At 45.7% G+C, this 26,261-nt stretch overlaps 1 protein-coding gene across 1 annotated transcript in view; it reads left to right on the top strand.

Moving 5' to 3' along the window:
- Window positions 1-26,261, top strand: part of LOC137436361 (ATP-dependent clpX-like chaperone, mitochondrial) — a 136,010-nt gene that overhangs the window by 105,567 nt on the left and 4,182 nt on the right. Inside the window, exons 12-13 of the mRNA XM_078786359.1 lie at window positions 13,821-13,913; window positions 21,636-21,742. Coding sequence (XP_078642485.1) covers window positions 13,821-13,913; window positions 21,636-21,742 — 200 coding nt within the window. The remainder of the gene's footprint in view (window positions 1-13,820; window positions 13,914-21,635; window positions 21,743-26,261) is intronic.

The raw sequence follows: 26,261 nt of genomic DNA, 5'->3' as shown, positions 1-26,261 counted from the left end.
AATCTTCCCCATCACCCATCCCTTTCAAATCTTCCCCCTTGCCCCTCCCCTCCAAATCCTCCCCATCACCCATCGCTTTCAAATCTCCCCCTCACCTCTCCCCTCCTAGACTCCCCCCTCACCCCTCCCCTCCAAATCTTCCCCATATCCCATCCCTTTCAAATCCCTCCCCTTGTCCCTTCCCCCCTAAACTCCCCCCTAACCCCTCCCCTCATAAACTCCCCCATCACCCCTCCCCTTCAAATCTCCCCACCCTCATTTCTTCTCCATTTCCCCCCTCTCACCCCTCCTCAAAGCGTCCTCCCCGCTTCTTCCCCCTTCCAACTCTCACCTCCATCTCCCCCAACTTTCTGCCTCGCTCTTTCCCCTCCTCAAATAACACCTCATTGTGCCTCATCCAATCACCATCAAACCTTTTGTCCGCCCCATACTTCCCTTTCTCTGAGCTATTCTGAAATCTCTGATACACCTTCAACAGCTCTCCCTACCTCTTCCACCTCTTTCACATCTTACCCTACCCCACCTCCTCCCTGTTCTGTATCCGATGCTCCCCCTTCCTCTTCATTAACGGAATGGACCTCAAACATCCGGGGCCTTCGTTCAAACTTAACTGATCTCTCCACACAGGTTGCTTCTGACCAACCAGACGTGATCTGCTTAACAGAAACTTTCCTCCTTCATGATGTCTCTGATTCCTTAGTATCTCTCCCGGGTTACTCCCTCCTCCGGTATGACAGACCTGAGCCTCGTCCTGGAGGTGGGGTTGCTATCTTTATCAAAAACTCTCTTCCTCACTCGCCCTGCACTGCACTCTCTCCACCTCACCCCCAGGAATACCTCTGGCTACGGCTTCCCCTTCGCTCCCACCTCTTGTTCATATGTGTGTTGTACCATCCACCAAACAGTGATGACTCCAACTACATCTCGCTGTCTGATAATATGGACCAACTTCTATCTACTCATCCCAACTCTCTCTTCCTCATATGTGGTGATTTCAATTGTCACCATGCCAGTTGGCTGGGTGTGGGTACCTCTCTCAACAACCTTGGCTCCTCAGCAAAGGACTTCTGCGACTCACTGGGACTGACACAATCTGTCAATTTCCCGACCCGGATCTCAGTCAACGAAGCATCTTCTCTTCTGGGCATCGTTATGACTAACTTCCCTGAAAATGTCTGCTGCTCTTCTTCTGCTCCAATCGGCTCATCTGATCATGTGCTTGTTAAAGTGGACATCTCTCTTACCATTCTCAGGGAGCCTGCTCAGCGTCGATGAGTCTGGCATTTCACTCAGGCCAACTGGCACGGTCTTCAAGCAGCCATCAATCATCAGGACTGGTCTCCCATCTCTACCACCTCTGACATCAACTCATCCTGGGAATTCTTCCAAAGTAAATTGCTCTCTCTCATGCACAGATTTATCCCATCTCGTCTTCAGTTGTCATACCCTTCCTCCCGTCCATGGTACACGGAATCTTGTGGTGAGGCTGTTGCCCAGAAACAACTTGCCTTCGTCTCCTGGAAAGCAAATCCAACGGAAGGAAATCTCATTTCCTTTCACAAAGCCCGAAACAAGTGTGTGTCTACCCTCAGGAGAGCCAGGAAACAATATCTCTCCGTTCTCAAGACCGAACTCTCTTATCTGTCTCCCTCTTCCAAATCCTGGTGGCATCTCGTCAAATCTGTTTCTGGTGTTTGTTTCCCCTCCATCCCCTCCCTTACCTCAAATGGCGAAACAGCTGACTCCGCACGTGAAAAAGCTGAATGCCTCAACTCTGTGTTTGCCTCTAAATCTTGTGTTCCAAACCCATCCCTCTCTGTACCCACCGTACCCAGTCGTACCCAGCTGCTCCTGGACTCCGTGTCCTTTCCTCCTGACAAGGTGGAAAAGTTTCTGTCAATCCTCGACTGATTCTACAACTGGACCTGGCGGCATCAGCCCACGGGTCCTAAAATCCTGTTCTTCCGCTCTTTCACTCCCTCTCTCTGTTCTCTTCACCCTCTCTTTTGCTCAAGGTCAACTGCCATCTGCTTGGAAATCAGCCAACATCACTGCTTCACACAAAAAAGGTGCAAAAACAGATCTTAGCAACAACAGACCAATCAGCCTTCTCCCAATTATCAGCAAAGTCATGGAATCCATCATTGCTTCGGATATGAAATCTTTCCTCTTCTCCAATGGCTTGATCTCTGATCATCAATTTGGTTTCAGACCAGGTCACTCAACTCTGGACATGCTGCTTCTGCTGTCTCAACTATGGATGGAGGCCCTCAATGCCAGCAGGAAATTAGAGCTGTCTCCCTCGACATATCGCGTGCCTTCAATACAGTCTGGCACCCCGCTCTGTTCATCAAACTCTCCTCTTTTGGTATCCATGGAAATCTCCACGCATGGCTGGCGGACCTCCTCTCTAGTCGTCGCCAACGTGTGGCCCTGAATGGGTTTCTCTCATCTCCTCTTCCTGTTCAGGCTGGAGTTCCCCATGGCAGTGTTCTGGGCCCTGTGCTTTTTCTGGTCTTCATCAATGATCTCTCTGACTCTCTTGAAAATCCTCTCCATCTCTTTGCTGATGACTCCATTCACTGCTGCTCCATTCCTCATCCCTCAGATCGGCAGTCTGCAGCCTCCTCACTCTCTGCAGACCTGGACAAAATCACAGACTGGGCAAACAGGTGGAACATGTCTTTCAATACTGACAAATCTCACACTCTTACGATGTCTCTCCAAAAAGACCGACTGGACAACCCTCCCATCTACTTTCTGAATAATCCTCTCCAAGAAGTTCTGTCACTCAAGCTTTTGGGTCTCACTATCTGCCATGATCTTTCCTGGGAAAACCACATTTCCAAGCTGGCCTCCAAAGCCAGTCGCCGACTTGGCATCCTCAGTCATGCGAAGTCCTTCCTTGGCACACCTGAGCTCCTCACCACATACAAGGCTTTCATCCACAGCTCAATGGAGTACTGCTCTCCCCTCTGGGCTGGTGCTCCTGCCTCACACCTAGCTCGTCTTCACGCTGTTGAAACCAAAGCGTTCAGAATCATTGGAATCTCTCGCGATGACGCTATCTCCAAGGGCCTTTCACTTACTCACCGCAGGCAGGTTGGTGGTCTTTCTGTCTTCTACCGACTCCTCTCCGGCCTAGCCCCCCCAGCCCTGTCTGTGCTCTGTCCCCCAAATATTCCTACAGGTCGCACAAGATCTGCCTGCAGCCCTTTTATGGTTAAACTGCCAAAATCAAGACTCTCTGCTCACCTTCACTCCTTCATTCCTCTTTTCTCCCGTCTCTGGAACAAACTCCCTCACTCTCTTCAATCCCACTCCTCCCTCCAGGTCTTTAAAACGGCTGTTCACCACCATCTCTTATCTTCCCCAATCCAAAACCTTGATCTTTTCTACCCCCGCTAATTTCACCCCAAATGCACTTTTTTGAAATACCAACTTCTTTCCTGGAAGTCCTTGGTGTCCTTGCGTTTTATACCTATGCTTCCTCCTCCCAAGCCCTCTCCCTCCCACACATCTCCCGATGTCCCTGCTCTCAAATGTTGTGTTTGTGTGCTTCCTCCCCTTCTCTCCCCATCTTGTCTGCCGCTCCCCTTTTTATATACTTTGTTTGCTTGTTTGTTTGATTTGTTGGTTTGATAAATGTTAGCTCTTTCACGAGCCTCGATTCTGTATACCAAAAAAAAAAAAAAAATGTCTGGCAGCGAATGGCTGAATTACACATGCATAAAAAACCATCTTTAGAGGCCATTTTTCCCCGCAAGCGGGGGTTGGCCTTTTTCGGGCATCGTGGTTGTTGTTGTTTTTTGGTCCCCTTTTTGAAGCAATGTTTGACGGCTGGATGCCCTTCCTGCCGCCAACCCTGTTTGTCGCCTTTTTACGACAAACAGGGAATTACCAGTGAACTGGTACTCAATTAGCCGACCTCGGAAGGATGACAGGCTGAGTCAACCCCCTGGCGTTAATTCAGTGATCGACCGGGATTCGAACCCAGGATCCGAGGATCCCAAGCCGGCACCCTAACCGCTAAGCCAACGCCAGGCTATTACACATGCATACATCTATCTATAATTCCAGTAATCTCTGTGTGTATGTTTGTATGTTTGTCTGTGACCGCTGTTTCTCGACAACCACGGGTCCGATATACTTTAAACTTGCCAGGTATATTGCTGGGGACCCGAGGATGTGCCTTTTCAAGGTTTCATATTAATCGGAGAAGTAGTTACCGAGCTATGTCCAAAAAACGATTCAACCAATCAGAGAGCAGCGAGCTATCACGTGTGCCGAACGTGGCGAACAGACTCTGCCTCGGACGGCACATTTGAGAGCGTATTCATTTATTTCACGTTGGCAAACTATGTTGCCGCTATGTTGGCGTTAAACGATGTTTTAAAACTAATTAAAACTAATTTGCGATTCTTTCGCTTTCCTGCGCGTTTGTGCATGCTATGGCGATTTCTTTACCAAACTCCGCAAGCCGTTCGCTTTGGACCAAACCATTTCATGTAAATAGAGGGGGGGGATTGTCACCGTACTCGCAAGCCGTTCGCTTTGGACCAAACCATTTCATGTAAATAGAGGGGGGGGATATAATTTTAGATATAGATATAGTACGGGCATGCCCTAGTATTCATAATTTGCAATCAAAGATTGCTTCCAAGATAAAAAGATATAAAATAAAAATAGTGAATTAACCAAACAATGTAAAATAAAAAAACAAACATAGCATGTTTCGAACAGAAGAAAAAATAATAATAAATAAAAAAACTGAGAACTGTGACGAAGAATTACAATCTATTAAGAATACCAATTAAAAATGGCAGTGCACTTGTTTGAAATCTTTTTGTTCTGCATTTCTACTGTGAGTACTTTAGTGCTTTCTTGAGATTAAAAGGTATAGCTCTCATAGCAGGTAACTACGCAATGACATCGTCGTTCCTCCAAGGTTTGTAATTTACATGTATCCAAAGCAACATGGTAACATGTGTAACGTTATCCTAACATTATTTTACAGGCTCTTTTTTTGAACCTGTTCTAAATTGTTCACCTGTGCTTTAGTTAAGGCTGCATTGAAAACAGGTACACAATACTCCAACACTGGTCTCATGTAGCCAATATAAATTGTCACAAGGTCACAGGTGGGTAAATTATACGATATAAGATTACGTAAAATGTACAACTTTCGATTACATTTTTAAGCATTTGTCCTATATGAGCATATCCCATTTCAAGTTTTCCTGTATTGTCACACCAAGCACTTTGATTGATCTTTTACCATGTGTGCTTTCTCAGGGAGTGAGGGATGGTGGGAATGGTGGATTGGGGATCATGGGGGGGGGGGGGGGGGGAGGAAGTGGGGGAATGGTTGAGGGTATGGGATGGATGGTGATGTCTAGCAGACTGTACTAAAGATGTCGATGGTGGGGGAGAGCGGCCAAAAATATTTTGTGCTCTGATTGAATTTCTACTGTAAATCAGAAGTCACAACCCAACACGTATAAATAAAAAGGAACTGAATACAAATATATATTTATTTTAAATTATCAGTTAGACCTGGAAGGGAAGGTCAATTCAAATTTATCATAAACTGGATGGGAAAGTTGAACTTCCAGCCTCACAGAGCAGATGTTCCCCCAATACACCACCTCCCTTAGACTTCCGGCTGGATTTTTACGACGTATCTTTTATTTTGCCCACGTCACGATCTAAATCTCGATTAATCAAGTCAAAGTAACAAAAAAAGTAGCGCTGATGAATACAGGTAAATCAAGAATGTGTTTCTCAGGTTAAGCTTCACATATTGTCGTGCGATTCCCCTCGGTGAAGACCGGGAAATCACGGATAGCAAATCGAGCGTTAATTCGAGGCGACGATCAAATACGGACTCACTATACAAGTGCGGGTGGAAGAAAGAAGAAGAAGAAGCTGGCAGCTTTTACCTGACGGTCCCACGCGGTAACCTTCAATCCTGCAGGAAAGTAACAACCAAAAACGGAATTAGAATGTACAAAAAGAACAGGTTTATTAAACAGAACCCGAGAACAATGAAACGCGCTGGTTAAATAAATGTTCTATATTGGGACGTCCCCACACCAGACTTACACATGGACGAAGGGATAATAAAATGAAAAGAACAGTTGTGTGATTTATCGCGCACTCAGCTCAATTGGCGCCTTGCCAGCGATCGTCCAGTCCAAGCGCGCACTCCGGTGTTGGTGGGAAGTAGGCCTCAATCCGCCTCGTTCACATGCTGCTAGGCCTCACCGGGCGTCCCGCTCACCCCGGCCTTGTGGTGTTCCAGCGGCAAGCCGCCCTCATCCACGCGCAATCGCTCGCGATGTCTGGAACCAGTGGAGAGAGTCGATGGCGGAGGAAGGCGTAAGGGGCAATCGGGAGAGAGTTCAAGGCGAGGAGAAGGACGTCCGGGCGCAAAGTGATCCAGAACGAGAGGGGGTCCAACACGAGAAGGGGTCCAGCATGAGAAGGTCCAAACGAGAAGAGTAAAATTCCGGCCAGCGAGTTCTTTTATAGGCCATCTCGTGACGTCAGCTCTCTCTTTCTCTCTCTCTCTGTCTCTCTGTCTCTCTGTCTCTCTGTCTCTCTGTCTCTCTGTCTCTCTGTCTGTCTCTCTGTCTGTCTCTCTGTCTGTCTCTCTGTCTCTCTGTCTGTCTCTCTGTCTCTCTGTCTCTCTGTCTCTCTGTCTCTCTGTCTCTCTGTCTCTCTGTCTCTCTCTCTCTCTCTCTCTCTCTCTCTCTCTCTCTCTCTCTCTCTCTCTCCATCACAGACTCAGTTCTCCACCAATGGCCGCGCGCTTCACGCTCTCCTCCTCATGCCATCGGTCGGTGGCTTATCAGTTCGTCACTTCTTACTCTGGCCTTCCCGTTGGTCGACACCTGGCCCAATGGTGTGATCTCCCCATCAACCACTTGACCAATCCATTGCGAGGTGACATGGCCTCAGCCGGCCTGAACAATGAGTGTTGCTCTGCATGTTGGTGATGTAGCTGGCTGTGGTTCTATCGACAGCGCCCCGAACTGGCTTCCGGTGAGTTTTATTGTGGGCGGGAATTTAAGTAGTGGGTCTGGTGTAACTAATGGGCCTGTCTGGTGTCTATGTGCGTTGCCATATGGGACGAAGGATAGATCACATAGGGTAAGACTTACAAGAGATAATTTACCCTTATGCCCTAATCTAGTTAACAATCCCCGCCCCCTTGTGACGGGGACGAATATGCACTTAATCCGACATTCGGGCTAAACAGGTCCCTGCTTATGTACATCGAGATGGTTCTTCTTCTTCACGACAGTCGGAGCATGATACCTACACAGATCTACCTGATCTATACATCACTCTACCCCAAAATTCATAACAATATACACATGCATATATAATATATATATATATATACATATACATACAATGCATTCAGAAAGTATTCAGACCCCTTCACTTTTTTCACATTTTGTTATGTTGCAGCCTTATGCTGAAATCGTTTAAATTCATTTTTTCCCTCATCAATCTACACTCAATACCCCATAATGACAAAGAGAAAACAGGATTTTAGAAAGTTTTGCAAATTTATTAAAAAGAAAAAACTGAAATATCACATTGACATAAGTATTCAGACCCTTTGCTATGACATTTTAAATTTAGCTCAGGTGCCTCCCATTTCTCTTGATCATCTTTGAGATGTTTCTACACCTTGATTGGAGTCCACCTGTGGTAAATTCCATTGATTGGACATGATTTGGAAAGGCGCACACCTGTCTATATAAGGTCTCACAGCTGACAATGCATATCAGAGCAAAAACCAAGCCATGAGGTCGAAGGAACTGCCTGCAGAGCTCAGAGACAGGATTGTGTCGAGGCACAAATCTGGGGAAGCCGACAAAAAAAATCTCTGCTGCATTGAAGGTTCCCAAGAGCACAGTGGCCTCCATAATTCTTAAATGGAAGAAGTTTGGAACAACCAGGACTCTTCCTCGAGCTGGCCGCCTGGCCAAACTGAGCAATCGGGGGAGAAGGGCCTTGGTAATAGAGGTGACCAAGAACCCGATGGTCACTCTGGCTGAGCTCCAGAGATCTTGTGTGGAGATGGGAGAAACTTCCAGAAGGACAACCATCACTGCAACACTCCACCGATCTGGGCTTTATGGCAGAGTGGCCAGACGGAAGCCTCTCCTCAGTGAAAGACACATGAAAGCCCGCTTGGAGTTTGCAAAAAAGCACCGAAAGGACTCTCAGACTGTGAGAAACAAGATTCTGTGGTCTGATGAAACCAAGATTGAACTGTTTGGCTTCCGCTGCCCTCCACCCTCCCTCCCCCCCTCCATCCTCCCCTTCCCCCCCTTCCCCTTCCCCCTCCCTTACCCCTCCACCCTACCCCCTCCTTCCCCTACACCCTACACCCTACCCCTCCTTCCCCCTCCCCTTCCCCCCTTACCCTCCCCTTCCCCCCTTACCCTCCCCCTTCCACCCTTACCCTCCCCCTTCCCCCTCCTCTCACCCTCCTCCCCCCTCCCCTGCCCTCCCCCTCCCCTCCCCTCCCCCTCCTCTCCCCTCCCCCTCCCCTCCCCCTCCCCTCCCCCCTCTTCTCCCCTCCCCACTCTCCTCCCCTCCCCCCCGTTCCCCTCCCCTCCCCTTCCCCCTTCCCCTCCCCTTCCCCCTCCCCCTCCCCTCCCCCGCCCGGCAATGCCAGGTACTTCTGCTCGTAGTACATACTTTACAGACGTACTCACATTACAATAGTACATACTTTATAAACGTGCTCACATTCTAATAGTACACACTTTACAGACGTACTCACATTACAATAGTACATACTTTATAAACGTACTCACATTCTAATAGTACACACTTTATAAACGTGCTCACATTCTAATAGTACATACTTTACAGACGTACTCACATTACAATAGTACATACTTTATAGACGTGCTCACATTCTAATAGTACATACTTTATAAACGTGCTCACATTCTAATAGTACATACTTTACAGACGTACTCACATTACAACAGTACATACTTTATAAACGTGCTCACATTCTAATAGTACATATTTTATAGACGTGCTCACATTCTAATAGTACATACTTTATAGACGTGCTCACATTCTAATAGTACATACTTTATAGACGTGCTCACATTCTAATCGTACATACTTCATAGACGTGCTCACATTCTGATAGTGCATACTTTATAGACGTGCTCACATTCTGATAGTACATACTTTATAGACGTGCTCACATTCTGATAGTACATACTTTATAGACGTGCTCACATTCTAATAGTACATACTTTATAGACGTGCTCACATTCTAATCGTACATACTTTATAGACATCTTCACATTCTGATAGTACATACTTTATAGACGTGCTCACATTCTGATAGTACATACTTTATAGACGTGCTCACATTCTGATAGTACATACTTTATAGACGTGCTCACATTCTAATCGTACATACTTTATAGGCATCCTCACATTCTGATAGTACATAATTTATAGACGTGCTCACATTCTGATAGTACATACTTTATAGACGTGCTCACATTCTGATAGTACATACTTTATAGACGTGCTCACATTATAATTGTACATACTTTATAGATGTACCCACATTATAATTGTACATACTCTATGGACATCCTCACATTCTAATATAGTACATACTTTATAGACGTGCTCACATTATAATAGCACTGGCGTCACTCGGGGGTGCGGGGGGTGCGGACCGCACCGGGTGACACTCTCAGAGGGGGTGACACCAAATTTTTGCAGTGTCAAGGCTTTCCGATCTTGCGATATTATCAATATTGTAAGTGAGTTGGCGAAAGGCGTTGATTTCGATGAAGTGATTCACAAGTTCGCAGCTTTGAAGCCCAGGAAAGGGAAGTTCTGGATTAGTCGAGATGTTCACCAAGTGCTGAAATGCTGTGTGTTTGTTCCTGTTTATTTTTATGGTATTATTTCATTTATGAGTATATTTCCATATGCATTTGTCTTCAAGTTCTACATTATTTGGGCCGTTATTGATTATGTAAACCTAATCCATTAATGTATCTCATGTAACAATAAAGTTTAACGTTAAAATCGACATAATTTGGATGTATTTCTTAAACGTTTTTACCTCGAATTCTGTTGTTTTCTCACCGAATTTTCACTTTAACCACATGAAACGATGTAAATGTAAATACGTTTAGGCTGTGCGTTTGATATTGTAATTTAAAGGTGTAATTTCGATTTTGCGAGTTGTTTATGTCACTACTATTGCCATCACATTCAGTGATATACGGGAATTACGATTTACGAGAAACGTTAGTACAAAAACATCACTAAGGATTCTGTAGGATCTGGTACGGGAGGAGGTCCATGTAGGTTCACTGTGTTTTTTCGTTCAAATTTTGGAGATTAGCAAAACTATACATTTTTGGAATATTCAGAGCATGAGGAATCCAAAACTTAATGTTGGCATTTGCGGAGACACCTTTGTGAAAATGACACTCAGGACAGTGATGACGATCTGTAAAAGCATATTCCTGAACGGTATAGACCTCGTAGATCCTGTGTATAGGACTTATAGTTCAATCTGATGCTAACAAGGCTGCTTTCTTGCTTTATAAACCCATACCTGTAACTTCAAAGGACTTGCAATATCATGTATTATGTAATACAGTTATATCACAAATATAAACACAATGGTTTTCAATTACCTTTGTTTGTTGCTTTTCTATAATCCTGAGCACTATTTTGAGGCCTTTATTGGATTCCTTGACCCAGAAAACATAGGATTAGCATATTTAATTAAGTTTCTAGGTTGACTAGAAGCCGAGATCGCGCAAAATATGTATTTTATGGCGGCCATTTTGAAAATCCAAAATCTGTGACTGTGCAAATGCCAACATTGATTTTCGGATTCTCCATGCTCTGATGATTCCAAAAATGTACAGGTTTGCTAATCTCCAAAAATTTTGAACGAAATTATATTTGTTAACATAGTGAACCTGACTAATGGGGAAGGGGGGGGGGGGGGGGGTGACACCATGAGTTACCGCAGTGGGTCATACCAACCCTAGTGACGCCACTGCAGTAATAGTACATACTTTATAGATGTACTCACATTATAATTGTACACACTCTATAGACGTGCTCACATTCTACCAGTACATACTCTATAGACATACTCACATTCTAATAGTACATACTTTATAGCCAAACTCACATTCTGATAGTACATACTTTACAGATGTACTCACATTCTAATAGTACATACTTTATAGACGTACTCACATTATAACAGTACATACTTTATAGACGTACTCACATTCTAATAGTGAATACTTCATAGACGTACTCATATTCTAATAGTACATACTTTATAGACCTACTCATATTCACACAGTGCAAACTATAGATGTACTGATGATCGTAATTGTACGTACTTTATAGACGTCTATTCATATACACAATCTAGTACTACGTACTATTACGTGTGTGGGGGTAGGTAATGAAATACCTTAGTCCAAATAGAATTGTGTAGGTTTAGCATGCTCTGTATGCCGTGAAGCCACCTCTATGTAAACTAAGTCGGCCGAATGTCCGTGTAAGCGTTTGTGTGACTTCGTACGAGGGGTGAAGTAGTGTTATTTCGATAGGGTCCATAAGGATAACTTCCCCAGTGTGTGTGCTTGCCCTCCTGTGGTCTTCCCTCCGTCTTTATATTCATCAAAAAGCCATGCCACGAAAATCTCCATTCACCCACACCACCATAATCGCCGACAGTATTCAGACATTACCACTCCGCCCAGCCGAACACTCTCGATGGGCGTCAAGAGTGGCCGTGCGGCCACGCCCCGAAGGACGATTGGTTGAGGAACGATGGGGTGATTGAATCGCGCGTGGTGATGGGAGCGAGCGTGATGTCAGAGGGGACCTTCGAGAACGGAGGGAGAAAAAGCAAGCATCCCGCAATTTTCCCACTCTCTGTTCTGGCATTCGTAACGAGGGGGCGCACATTTATTCCCTCTCTCTGGTACTGGCTGCATGGCGGACGGTCGCAGCATTGTTGGTTCTCTCTGGTGCGTTTGTGGGAAAAGACACCAAGGGCGGTTGAGGACATTTGGAGCTCGGTGCAGCCGACGAGAAGGACCAAGGGATGAGCTCTGGCCTGTTCGCTTCGCTCTGGCGGCTGGCGGTGAAAGCGACTTCATGCCAACGTGTGTTTTCCCACGCAGGAACGCGGGACCTGTGACGCCACCAAACCATCGTTGAGACCGGAGTTAAGTGGATACACGACATCTGACGATTGTTGTCCCCCGTCACACCGCGGAGCGAAAGGGGGACTATGGTTTTCCCCTCCGTCCATGTCCGTCCGTCCGTCCGTGCATGCGTGCATGCGGGCGTGCATAAGCGAAGGACCGCATTCGAATTTGGTGTGTGGGTGCAACCCACGTCAAAATCCAAGATGGCCGCCGCCATGTATGTCTGATGCCATGTATGTCTGAACCTTGTGAGCTGAATATCTTGAAAAATAAGCGAAGTACCAACTTCTAATTTGGTGTGTGGGTGTATCTAGGCATAAGGAAGAAGGCTGTTTAAAATTGGGTCGCCACGTCAAAATCCAAGATGGCCGCCGCCATGTACGTCTGAACCTTGTGAGATGAATATCTTGAAAAATAAGCGAACTACAAACTTCTAATTTGGTGTGTGCGTGTACCTCGGCATAAGGAAGAACGCTATTGAAAATTGGGTCGCCACGTCAAAATCCAAGATGGCCGCCACCATATATATGTCTGAACCTTGTGAGCAAAATATCTTGAAAAATAAGCGAAGTACCAACTTATAATTTGGTGTGTGGGTGTATCGAGGCATAAGGAAGAAGCATTTTGAAAATTGGGTCGCCACGTCAAAATCCAAGATGGCCGCCTTGCGTCTTCCACTTTGTCAACTCGCATCACTTCACCGACGGGGGACATAGGCATAACGCTTGTTTTTCCTTTCATTTTTCCCTTGTTTGTGTCTTTGAGTCTGAGTGGAGGATCCTCATTTAGGAATTTTAGTTTACCGCACATTCCTTTTGCTTGCATTATTTTCATTAAATCATTCCTTGTTGACTTTCAATTTCTTGTCCTGTGTGTTTATTTGTTTGTGGGTTCGGTTAAACCCCCTGTCTGTGCAGGTAAGGACTTTGGTGTCCTTCCCCCATGCATGCCAGAGATAACACCGCCATATTTTTCGGTATACGCCTTGGAGTTAAAGCTCGTTTTGGTCATATGTCGCCCTGTGGTCTTCACTACAGGGGAGACGCGATCGTACTTTCAATATGTAGTCGCATTTTAATTGTACATACTTTATAGACATACTCACGTGTAATACTAATAGATGGGAGTTTTAGCCCGTGGTTGAAAAAAAGATGGCGTGTAATACTGGCTATCACCAGGTGGCGCTTGTTGGCCATGTTGGCATGTTATGTGCAGACAGACAGACAGATAGACAGACAAACTGACCAAAATGCAATACAATCTTGCGAGGCTATCATAACCATTGATTTATTCATTGGAAATACTATCCACACCTTGTCGAGAAAGAAGGCAAAGATGCCACCATAATGTCTGATGTAAGCTGAGATCATGCCAGTGTTTTGTATGTTTGGTATTGATGGATTGTGTGTTCGGATAACAGAGCATTTGGGGGGAGAGAAAATTGCCTCAATGTTTGGCATCGTTGTATAATTTCATTGAAATTTGTGCTCACAAAACAAGGTGTATTCTGACGAGTCCATGTCAACCCCATCCCTGTACCCACCCCCATTTCAGTGCAAGCTATTCATCACACCGTGTGCGTTGAAGGAAATCGCCCGTAGGGCAATAGATGGTAAGACGGGGGCACGAGGACTGCGCTGCATTCTGGTAAGTTATCAGCCAAAGGTAGTGTTAACGAGGAGGAAGAAGTGGGGTGGAAGAACTAGAAACTCAACCTATAATAGAATGAAGAGCTAGTCTTCCTGCTGAAGCTGAGCAGCAATCTGCGTCAGAAGACAGGTAGAACAATGGACGAAATTGACAGCATGTTGATTGAGGTACTGCTAACCACTGTGGAAAGCAAGGAGAAGCTCATGTTTTGTGCGTTAACCCTTCGATGGAGCCAAAAAAAAGTGATGAAGGTGTAACGCCCAAAACATCAGCTTCTCCTTGCTTTACACGGTGGTTAGCCTACCTCAATGAACGTGTACTTCGTTTCTTCTATTGTTGTCCCGACAATAGCATGATAAGTGAACATGCTCCTCTGGGTGAACATACTATGGATGAACATACTATGGGTGAACATACCATGGGTGAACATACCATGGGTGAACATACCATGGGTGAACATACTATGGATGAACATACTATGGGTGAACATACCATGGGTGAACATACCATGGGTGAACATACCATGGGTGAACATACCATGGGTGAACATACCATGGGTGAACATACCATTGGTGAACATACCATGGATGAACATACCATGGATGAACATACCATGGATGAACATACTATGGGTGAACATAGTATGGGTGAACATACCATGAGTGAGCATACTGTCATGTCTACCCTGTGGTGAAGACCTCAGGGCAACAGGCGGCCAAAACGAGCTTTAACTTCAAGACGTAAACTCAAAATACGGCGGCTTTATCTCTGGTGCGAGGGAAGGATACCGAGGTCCTTACCTGCACGGATGGATGCGATGGGGGTTTAACCGAACCCACGAACACATAAACACACAGGACAAGAAATTGAAAGTCAACAAGGAATGATTTAATGAAAATAACGCAAGCAAATGGAATGTGCGGTAAACTAAAATTCTGAAATGAGGATCCACCTCTCAGACTCAAAGACAAGAACAAGGGAAAAATGAAAGTAAAAATAAATGTCGAATGTTGTTTTGCCACGTAACGCCAGTCTCAACGATGGTTTGGTGGCATCACAGGTCCCGGGGAACATCTGGATCGGTATCCTCATTCTTAAAAGCAAAGCCTTGCCAACTTTCTCTTTCCATCTTGTCACTTACTCTGACCATCTTTACACTTACTCTGACCATCTTTACACTTACTCTGACCATCTTTACACTTACTCTGACCATCTTTACACTTACTCTGACCATCTTTACACTTACTCTGACCATCTTTACACTTACTCTGACCATCTTTACACTTACTCTGACCATCTTTACACTTACTCTGACCATCTTTACACTTACTCTGACCATCTTTACACTTACTCTGACCATCTTTCAATAAAATCTGTTCTTTGGTCAAAACAAACAGATACAGTATACATAAAACATTGGATTCAAATTTCCAAAAACTTGCCCTAGGACACAATCTCCTCGAGCTACCAGGTCAATTCTCCCAAAATATACCAACATGAAGTTTAAAACCAATTAAACATTCACAGAACAATTCCCTCAGGGCACACACCATGGCCCCGCCAGCCCCAGACAGGTGTCCTCCCCGATTAAGGTCAAGTTTCACCACCTAATGCTCGACAAATGGGACGAAACCCAACTTACCAACCATTCCAGAGACAACCGATTTAAACCTTGGCTTTGCCTATGAAATACCAGGATGACAGTCTACAACGTAATCAGATCAAAACTGCTGCTCCTGTGCTATTAATCTATATAAATAAAACACAGTTTGTGTGTGTGTGTGTGTGTGTGTGTGTGTGTGTGTGTGTGTGTGTGTGTGTGTGTGTGTGTGTATGTGTATGTTACCGATAGACTCCTAAACGGAGAGGCTCACGTGCTTGATATTTGGCATAGACATGGCCATTGAGCCTGGGAAGGACATGGCCTACCTAAAAATATTTGACGAGATCCATATTTTTTATTCATATTTACCTCAGCTCATTTCAGCGAGGAACATTATACACGGAATCTCAGCCGGTGCCAGAGCAGCTCGCTGATTCGCTCAGAGCGATCACGTGATGTTCCATCCTCGCTGCCAGACCACTGAACGGGAAATATATAGAATGACCATTGCCATTCACACCACATAGATGGAGATGCAGCTACCGGGCGCCATCTTGGTTGGCACTCGATGCTGGGCGATGGTGATTTCTGTCACGCGTTTGCACGTAATTCAGAGCGAAAAGCGATTGCGTTTTCTCACCTTTTGTGCGATCGTGTTTTGTGTCGATTTTTATCGATTTTGCGCGATATGAATTAAACGTCTTTGAAACAGCTGTGAAACGTCTTTCCACAACCCTTCCTTAACCGATTGAAGCAGTTTATTGCCGCACAAAGTGGCATTTTAACAGTTGTCTCACTTTTAAAATCTGGGACACGTTCAAAACAAACGAGATCCGCGAAACGAGTCGGTCGAGTCGTGTGAACCAAGATGGCGACACGGCGACTTCACTTTTCACGGAGTATGAGCGTTCTATATATTTTCAATTCAGTGCGCCAGACTCGCTCACGTACTTGATTTGTGGCATAGACATGGCCATTCGGCCTTCACAGTGTAATTTGTGCGAGGCTTTTGTCCGAGTGAGCTTGAGTCCAGAGGACGAATGTACGGGTTGGGAATGTACGGGTCTCCCTTCCCCCGCCCGGCAACGCCGGTACTGGGGGGCATCACAGGAATGGTGAGTCTCCAAAATCCGCTTCGTGCTGTTGTTGCGAAGATGCAGGACGATGTCGCGATTGTTGTGTTGCTCTCCTCCCATGAGAACTGCAACGTCATTGTTGACTGGCCCTCCCCTTCCTCCCCTCCTCTTCCCCCTCCCCCCTCTCCCTCCCCTCCCCTCCCCTGCCCCTCCCCCCCCTGCCCCTCCCCCCTCCCCTTCCCCCCTCCCCTTCCACCTCCCCTTCCCCCATCCCCTCCCCTTCCCTCCTCCCCCTCCCCAAGCAGTTTTCAGTTTCATGTAAAAACACTCCATATCGCATACATGTACATATACACATCATATAGCACCATCGCTAGCATCATATACCAACATGACCATATGTGAGAACCCCACAATACGTGAGAATCAAACCACAGGTTGCCGCAATTTCCCCTGCAGGCACACCTGTCGAGACATTATCAGACTGTCCACAATGTCACATTCATAATAGTTCACACCTTATGCACACCACATGAACCGAACCAATCTACGTAAACATATACCACTCCGACCTCTCCCCACATGGCATGATTTCTGCTCTCACGCCCTGCCCCGACTGAACAACAAGCATTAGCAGCCAACAGGAGACAGAGTGTTACAGAGCAGGTTTCGGTCTCTCTTGAACAGCTGGTAGTCCTTTGAGGGACGCATCTTGATCATAAATCACTCAGCAAGTCGCTCCAGCCCACCAGAGTACTCGCGCTCAATTTCGGCCTTCTTATGGAATCGTGCCGCAGATCTCATGGATTTGCAGCTTTGTCCTTCTCCGTGTCCCTGCTCGTCCGGCTCCCTGTCCGCGTCCTCTTTGAAATCCATGTTCCATCAATATAACTCCGTCGCCGGCTGCACGAAGACAGCCGGACAAACAGACAGGGGTGAAACCATAACCACAATTAAACCACAATTACCTTCCTCCAAACAGGAAATCAGAGTACACCTGCACCTGCTCCTCAATTGATTCTCTGACCTTACATCCCAGGGTCGCGGTAGTCATCTCCGCTCATAGTAACAACCTGGACGACTCGTGTGCAACTCAAAGTACACTCCTCGTGAGTGCTGCCTTCAGGACAGTTCATCAGACATAATGCCCCCAGAACCATAATCACTTTCATCACACACAACACCATTTATTTATTTATCACAATACCATTTGCGTTCTGGTCAAGTCTGGTCACAACTTTTTGAGATGTCCTGCTCACAGACAAACAGACAGACAGGGGTCTAGCTTGGGTTTGAATCCTGACCCCATTATAAACTGTCATCCCGATGTTTCACAGGCAGGGTGATTCAACAATGTGTGAGCCGTCCCTCGGATGGACGTTAAACAGGCATCCCGTCTTCCAGCACTCGTTTTCGTTGGTGTCCATCAAAGATCACACTGTGTCCCTCGCAAAGGGTAGGCGAACTATCGCCGGCACTCTTGGTACAAATTGCAACTTCTGTCCTAATCCACAGAGGGCACTGCATCAGCAGCACAGTCGCCCCCTCAGCCAACAATGCCACCCCACAGCCCTGTGCCACATGTAGTTGTCCGAACCTTTGCTTGTCACCTGGCCTTCTTATAGCACGTGACCCCAAAGTCCACGCGTGGCACCTCTTTATGCTCCCCCTGAGGGGTATCTCCCGGCACGTTCAGTGTCCGCACGTTCGTCTGTCAATTTTAGGAACATTTTTAGCAGACAACATTCGGGCACCTTGATTGTCATGGAATTCCATTCATTCATATATCCGACGAATTCGTAAAGTTTATACTCACATTTTCCATCCAGCCAATCATTTCCACTCCTTCTCCACTCACCTTTGTCTTGGTTAATTTGCATCTCTGCACCTCACTTGAGCATTTATTAACTTGTTAAAAGTACAACATCAAACTCTGTTATCTAACACTCACAGCTAATACTGGCTCTGCCATGACGTATCGGCTGTGTCCCAACTACCTTCCAATGATGCACCTTGACTTGATAGAGCACTACATCACGACATCCTTAATCTGCACAGCCAGATGCTGTGTTGAGTCACGGGGCTGGTGCCAGTCAAGAGGGCCCGTGCTGTTTCTCGACGCTCCGCACACGAGGCTGACCATCGAGCAGCACCGGATCATCCAGATCACGCGAGGCTAGCACCCGAGCAGCGATGATCCGACGCTGGACAGCACCTTCCGTCGCGACAAATGGCTCTCCCAGTCTTGTTCCTTCAAACTCCTCGCTGTCCACTCTCTCTTTTGCACTCACCGGTGCATGCGTGCTTCCCCGTGCCGGCACGGGGTGCACTGCTTCGACCTCTCGCACACCTGTCTCGGGTCGCCACGCATGTTCGCGCTGCAGGACTTTCCCACCACAAACATGCCCCGCACGCTCCACAGGTGTGCACATCCCATTTATCGCCGGACTCAACCCTAATCTACGTAAATTTATTTGACTTCATACGATGACGTTGTACTCATCCCCTCGCAAACTCGATGCCAGCTCTGTCCCATGTAGTCTGAAACGCAAGATGCCGTGCTTCGAAACGATATCTCCCAAAGTATTTAGTACATTCCTGCAGCCCATCTACATATTACGTACGCATGACAGCTCCGAGGGCGACTCGACGTTCACGCTGCCTCGCCCTTCACGTATTTCTATCCACTCTGCCGCTTCCTGCATTAATTAAAGTACCGGCAGCTGTTTAGTTCTCCGATATGCCATGTTCCTATTTGTATTCAACGCGAAGCCAAAGGCGATCGTAACTTTATTTGACTCGCCTTCGGCGTGACCAACTCTAGCAATCGTTATGTCAACAGCACATCTGTAACGTGCACATCACTCATGGTTCCCCATCGATATAGTCCATGTATGCCAATCACACTGCACCATCCAATGCTCACCACAATCTTCACAGTGCGCGTAAGATTAATTCCCGACATAACTTGAAGCACGCAACCCAAGCGATCGTTTCGCTTCCGGGATTCTGAATACACAGCGAATAAACGCACATTCATTTATTTTGCGATTCCCTGCTGGGTCGTGGCTCGTTGACCTCGGGAACCAGACTGTTCACGAGATCGTTCATATACCAACCCAATGTAGAGGTCTAACTGACCATCCACTTCATAAAAAGCTGATACGAGCAGAATTGTAATACCGAAATTAATTATTTTCCACATGAATAACCATTTGAATGGCTCAAGTTAATTGTACACGTTATAACATTTTTGGCCTGCCGCTCGCTCCTCCAGCCGTCAGATGGCTATTTTCACCTGTCACCAAACCCCGAGTGGGATCCCTTAGTCCCGGTGATGGAACTTGACTATCAATCCAGTCAACTAACCTCACTTTAACCTGGTTCGGCTCCATTATTTTCCCTGTTTCGTTCTTCGCAGCCCGTTAGTTTTCAGGGGCGCCCCTTATCTGTCCCCACCCCTTCCCCCCCCCCCCAACACCCGCCCCCACTGACGGGTGCACGGCAATACCCGTAGAGTGTTGATGTCGTTGAGGTCCTCAAGGCAGAGTACACTCTTTGGCCTCTCAGCAGGGTGTCCCAGTTGCGTATGCGAGTGTACAGACTGTCTTTAAAGCCTGCCACTTTGAAACACTCGAAGCACGTCCGAGTACAACACTCCCCTCCGCACCTCCACGTGTGAAAGTATACAAACTGTCTTTAAAGGCTGCCTCTTTGAAACACTCGCAGTGTGTTTGAGTGTCCAGGCTGTTAACCAAGCCTCACTCACAAGTGCTTGGGGCCCAAGCCACTTGAATGTTATCCTCTTATCTTTAACAAATCTCTGCACCCTGTCCATTCCCTTTACCTTTTATTTGGATCCGTGCCGAAGATCAAGCAAAGACAGAATCCTTCACTCAATTGCGGCAAGTCACCGTTTTACCGAGAAAGGTCTCACCTCTTCATAGGGCGCCCGGAAACCTTGCCGCCACTAAGCAACGACACCTCCTTTCCCCCCTCCGGGCGGATCCCATCCTCATCGCCATCTCTTGTGGTGGGTTTTAATCTCTTTCCCCAGGATAAGCACCTGCTTATCCCCGGGATAAGCACCTTGTCAAACTCGGACAGTGTACAAGAGGTTTATTATAGATAAGAATACATGCATGGGAGATGTTGGCGTATAAGCTAGTAACACCATATGTAACATCACAGTGACATCATGGTCCTCCACAGCCGACCCCAACATCTCAGCGAGCCACAAGCCGTTATCGGCTTAATGTAATTTCCTTTCGGATCCGGGAACTCAAAACAACATGTTATGATCATCCCTTCCCAAAGACCCAGACTGCCGCCCCGAAGAGAACCTTGTACAAAGTTGACAAGGCAGTATACGCCTCATTCTGTAAGAATGCTTCACCAAGGCCAATCATGGGATATTTGTGTCAACAGTTTTTCAAAGTCCGACAACCAGCCGCCAGGGAAATAGCTCACAGTGTCTTTCAGCCTGGAACACTGCTGCCCCCGTCAGGATGGGGATTTGATGAAATCCCCTACAAACATGCTACTATGGGTGAACATATTATGGGTGAACATACTCTGGATGAATATACCATGGGTGAACATATTATGGGTGAACATACTCTGGATGAATATACTATGGTAACTGTTTATGTTGTGGAATCAAACCAAATTTTGCCTAATTGATTTTTCCATTGAAATGAGTGTTTTGTTTTTTCTGATGTTAATGGCGGTAATGTGCAGGTATAATCACTCCTACTGCTCGCACATAAAATTTACATATTTATAAAAATCATCGCCCGTCTCAAGATATTGACTTACCTGCATTTTTACAAACTCGAGTTGTTTATAAGAGTTAACTGTGACACCCTTCTATATAATTGCTTCATACTTTGGACAGATAACCACCATTGTGATTTTCAGGATGGTTTGTTACAGGCCTGGCTTGCTTTGTTACAGGCCTGGCGTGCTTTGTTACAGGCCTAGCTTGCTTTGTTACAGGCCTGGCTTGCTTTGTCATCTTTTGATTTATTTATTTCCAAGGAGAGCATCTTGCTGGAACCTATGTTTGAAGTGCCTTCTTCTGGCATTGTTGCAGTTTTGATCGACGAAGGGGTCATACGTGGACTCAAGCAGCCACATTACATCAGGTGAGGTTTTGCAATGACTACCTTCCTGGAGCACACAACGGTTAGTAAGTAACACTCAGAAAAGGACAATGGCATTTGTTAAAGTGATAGTTAAAAAGGCAAATTTAACCAATTAACTGCGTTTTTCCTCAAAATCTTTTCACCTTTTGAAACAATCAAGGATTCATTTTGTTCATTACATTTGTGAGTTCTTTATGTGAGATTAACTAATTAGAATTTGGGGTCAAAGGTCAAAGTCTGTAATCTTCTTCTATCTTCTATCTATAGATATAAAAAAGTTTTTGTTTGTTTGTTTGTTTGTTGTTTGTCTGCACGCGCTAATCTCCTGAACGGTGAAAGATCGGAGGAAACCTCTGAAACAAAAAATGTCGGGACGGGCCCCAGGAAGGTTATAGGCGAGGTGGCGAGGCCGGTCGCTGGGCCCATGTCGCAACAAATCTTCTTCTTCTTTCAAAATACTCTTGAAGTACAACTTATGCACTTAATAGGAATATCTGACTGATTGCAACACATGCTTTCAAAATTCTCTCTTGAGGGGCCCGACAGAAGAAAGAACAAGGAATCGTTGAGCACAAACGGATACTGGGCTCGTGTCAGACCCATGTACAGAAGATTAAATTCATTCAAAAAGAACCCGGACAACGCCGGGCGCATTCAGCTAGTAGGTCTATAACTTCAGAACGGCTGAAGTGATCGAATTCAAACTTGGTACAGATATGTAAAGATTAAGTGATTCGATTTTGGGGTCATAGGTCAAAGGTCATGTCTGGTAAAAATGTGATAACTTGAGAACAGCTGAATGGATTTAAATCAAACTTGCTTCAAGTATGTATAATGATGTAATAATGTGGGTGTCGGCATATTGGTCGACGTCGTGACGTTGAAGAGTGTCGTTCTAGTTTTTGAAGTGCGACTGATGAAACAAGTGAGTTCATAGAACGCATGACCCAATGCTGTCTTGAGAAACGAGGACATGGACGGGGTCGGCAAGTGGCAAATTTGATTGGTCGTGATGACGTGAAATGCCGTAATATTTTCTCCAAGTATTGCTAAATGTTCGGGTTTTTAAAGTGCCAAGAAGGTGATTTGTGTTCTACAGGTTCAAGTATATAATTCAATCGAAATAAAATGAAAGATTTTAACGGTTATAGAAAATAAAAGTCCGGAACTTTACCGCCGTTGGCACAGTGGCTTTTACACCACCCTATTTAGCACGTTACATTAGTTCTCTGTGCCTGTTGGTTGTGTAGTTAGGCAGCTTAGCAATTTTTGGGGGAACGACTTTACAAAAGTACCATTTTTATTTTAGTGGTTCATTGGACCATATTACTTCGGAGCCGCACGTTTATATAGGAAGAGTTCGTCAGGAGTCGATCTACTCTCTCTCCTCGTACGTAGAATATACAGTATTTGTAGAATCCCTGGTGTTGGGCTAGCGGCTAGGGTGCCGGCTTAGGATTCCTAGGATCCTGGGTTCGAATCTCGGTCGATCGCCGAATTAACGCCAGGGGGGTTGACTCAGCCTGTCATCCTTCCGAGGTCGGCTAATTGAGTACCAGTTCACTGGTAATTCCCTGGTTGTCGTTGAAGGCGGCAAAAAGGGTTGGCGTCAGGAAGGGCATCCGGCCGTAAAACATTGCTTCAAAAAGGGGACCAAAAAACAACAACTACCACGGTCCCCGAAAAGGCCAACCCCCGCTTTGCGGGGAAAAATGGCCTCTAAACGGTGGTTTTTTATTGGACCATATGCAATAGAATTAGGACCGGAGGCAAGACATACATATACAGTGTTTGACTTTTGCGCAAATACGACTCGCACAGCATAATATCGAGCAATACATTTATGCAAATAAATCATCAGCTATTGGAGTTAGACTAAAATCGTAAATACATAAATTGCTGGACAAATTACCTTTTACAACATGTTGTCTGTTCTAAAGCTATATTGTCATTACATCCTTGTAGTTGCGTACATGTTAGATATATGAGAGGTGCGCGAGTCACAAGTATAACACATTTGTATAAACACTCGGTATTATATTACTAATTATTATTACATGGAAGTGTAAGATTTATTATGCAGGCATAAGCTTTACAAATAACACTGCATGTAATGGAATAAAAGTTAGCCTCCTTGTGGAAAATATATACATAATTGGTTTTTGTCCTTGGTTTTTGTCCAATAAAAAGGTGAAGAACACTGTATATTTCTTGCCTCCGGTCCTAAATCGATTGTATATGGTCTAATGGACCAGCAAAATAAAAATGGCGCTTTTGTCAAGCCGTTCCCCATTTTCGATAAATATGCTGCTTAGCTGCCTGACTAGTGTCCTTTATGATGTCCTTAAAACAGTAAGTTTCCAGTTTGGAATGGTTTTCAATTTTGTTTGACTGTCAGACAGACAGACAGAGTAAAAACATTCTCTCACTCCTGTCTGCACATGCACAGTCGGGACAAATTCAGAGCCAAAGTACTGTCAAACTACAGGTTTGTGGTCCGATTCGTGTTCTACAGTATTAAAAATATATAACTCAATTGAAATTACTTAGTTCCTCGACCATAGACAGGCATCTGTAGACAGACAGATAGACAGACATTAACCAATTGCTTAACCCTGTTTTCGCTTTGCGCACGCTGGTAAAAAAAATTGAAAAGGTCAGATGAGATATGATCGCAATATTCTAACTTTAATGGATATAAGTAAGGTAAAGTGTGAAGACGAAGAGGATATATGCATAATTGAAGCATGCGAAGAGGGATAAAAGTAGGGTGGGGGTGGTTGGAGGGTGGAGAGAATTGGCTGAGGACAGAGGGGTGTGGAGGAGTATCGTGGTCAAGGCAGCGCAGAAGCTCAATACCAAGAGGAGGAGAACAACATCTAGAAATGCAGTCATGAATAACATCCTAATATACCATAAAAACACAATGTCAGTTTGTGTGTTTGTACACATGTCTTCATGTACATCTTCAGACAGAAGACAGAAGTTGGTATTTCAAAAAAGTGGATTTGGGGTGAAATTAGCAGGGGTAGAAAAGATCAAGGTTTTGGATGGGGGAAGATAAGAGATGGTGGTGAACAGATGTTTTAAAGACCTGGAGAGAGGAGGAGTGGAGTGGGATTGAAGAGAGTGAGGGAGTTTGTTCCAGAGGCGGGAGAAAAGAGGAATGAAGGAGTGAAGGTGAGCAGAGAGTCTTGATTTTGGCAGTTTAACCATAAGAGGGTTGCAGGCGGATCTTGTGCGACCTGTAGGAATATTTGGGGGACAGAGCCCAGAGAGAGCTGGGGGGGCCGGAGAGGAGTCGGTAGAAGACTGAAAGACCACCAACCTGCCTGCGGTGAGTGAGTGAAAGGCCCTTGGAGTTAGCTTCATCGCGGGAGATTCCAATGATTCTGAACGCTTTGGTTTTAACAGCGTGAAGATGAGCTAGGTGTGAGGCAGGAGCACCAGCCCAGAGGGGAGAGCAGTACTCCATTGAGCTGCGGGTGAAAGCCTTGTATGTGGTGAGGAGCTCAGGTGTGCCAAGGAAGGACTTCGCACGGCGGAGGATGCCCAGTCGGCGACTGGCTTTGGAGGCCAGATTTGAAATGTGGTTTTCCCAGGAAAGATCATGGCAGATAGTGAGACCCAAAAGCTTGAGTGACAGAACTTCTTGGAGAGGATTATTCAGAAAATGGATGCGAGGGTTGTCCAGTCGGTATTTTCGGAGAGACATCGTAAGAGTGTGAGATTTGTCAGGATTGAAAGACATGTTCCACTTGTTTGCCCAGTCTGTGATTTTGTCCAGGTCTGCATGGAGTGAGGAGGCTGCAGACTGCCGATCTGAGGGATGAGGAATGGAGCGACAGAGAGTAGAGTCATCAGCAAAGAGATACAGAGGATTTTCAAGAGAGTCAGAGAGATCATTGATGAAGACCAGAAAAAGCACAGGGCCCAGAACACTGCCTTGGGGAACTCCAGCCGGAACAGGAAGAGGAGATGAGAGAAACCCATTCAGGGCCACACGTTGACTACGACTAGAGAGGAAGTCCGCAAGCCATGCGTGGAGATTTCCTTGGATACCAAAAGAGGAGAGTTTGGTGAGCAGAGCGGGGTGCCAGACCGTATCGAAGGCACGTGATATGTCAAGGGAGACAGCTCTAATTTCCAGTTTGGCATTGAGGACCTCCATCCATTGTTGAAAAAGCAGAAGCAGCATGTCCAGAGTAGAGTGACCAGGTCTGAAAGCAAATTGATGATCAGAGATCAAGCCATTGGAGAAGAGGAAAGATTTCATATCCGAAGCAATGATGGATTCCATGACTTTGCTGATAATTGGGAGAAGGCTGATTGGTCTGTCGTTGCTAGGATCAGTTTTTGCATCTTTTTTGTGCAAAGCGGTGGTGTTGGCTGATTTCCAAGCAGATGGCAGGTGACCTTGAGCAAAAGAGAGGGTGAAGAGAACAGATAGAGGGAGTGAAAGAGCGGAAGAACATGATTTTAGGACCCGTGGGCTGATGCCGTCAGGTCCAGTTGCAGA

The sequence above is a fragment of the Myxine glutinosa genome, chromosome 11 (genome assembly GCF_964187855.1).
Source record: "Myxine glutinosa chromosome 11, kmMyxGlut1.1, whole genome shotgun sequence".
Lineage (NCBI taxonomy): Eukaryota > Metazoa > Chordata > Myxini > Myxiniformes > Myxinidae > Myxine > Myxine glutinosa.
The sequence above is the reverse complement of the archived record's forward strand: the minus strand, read 5'-3'. Positions and strand labels throughout refer to the sequence as shown.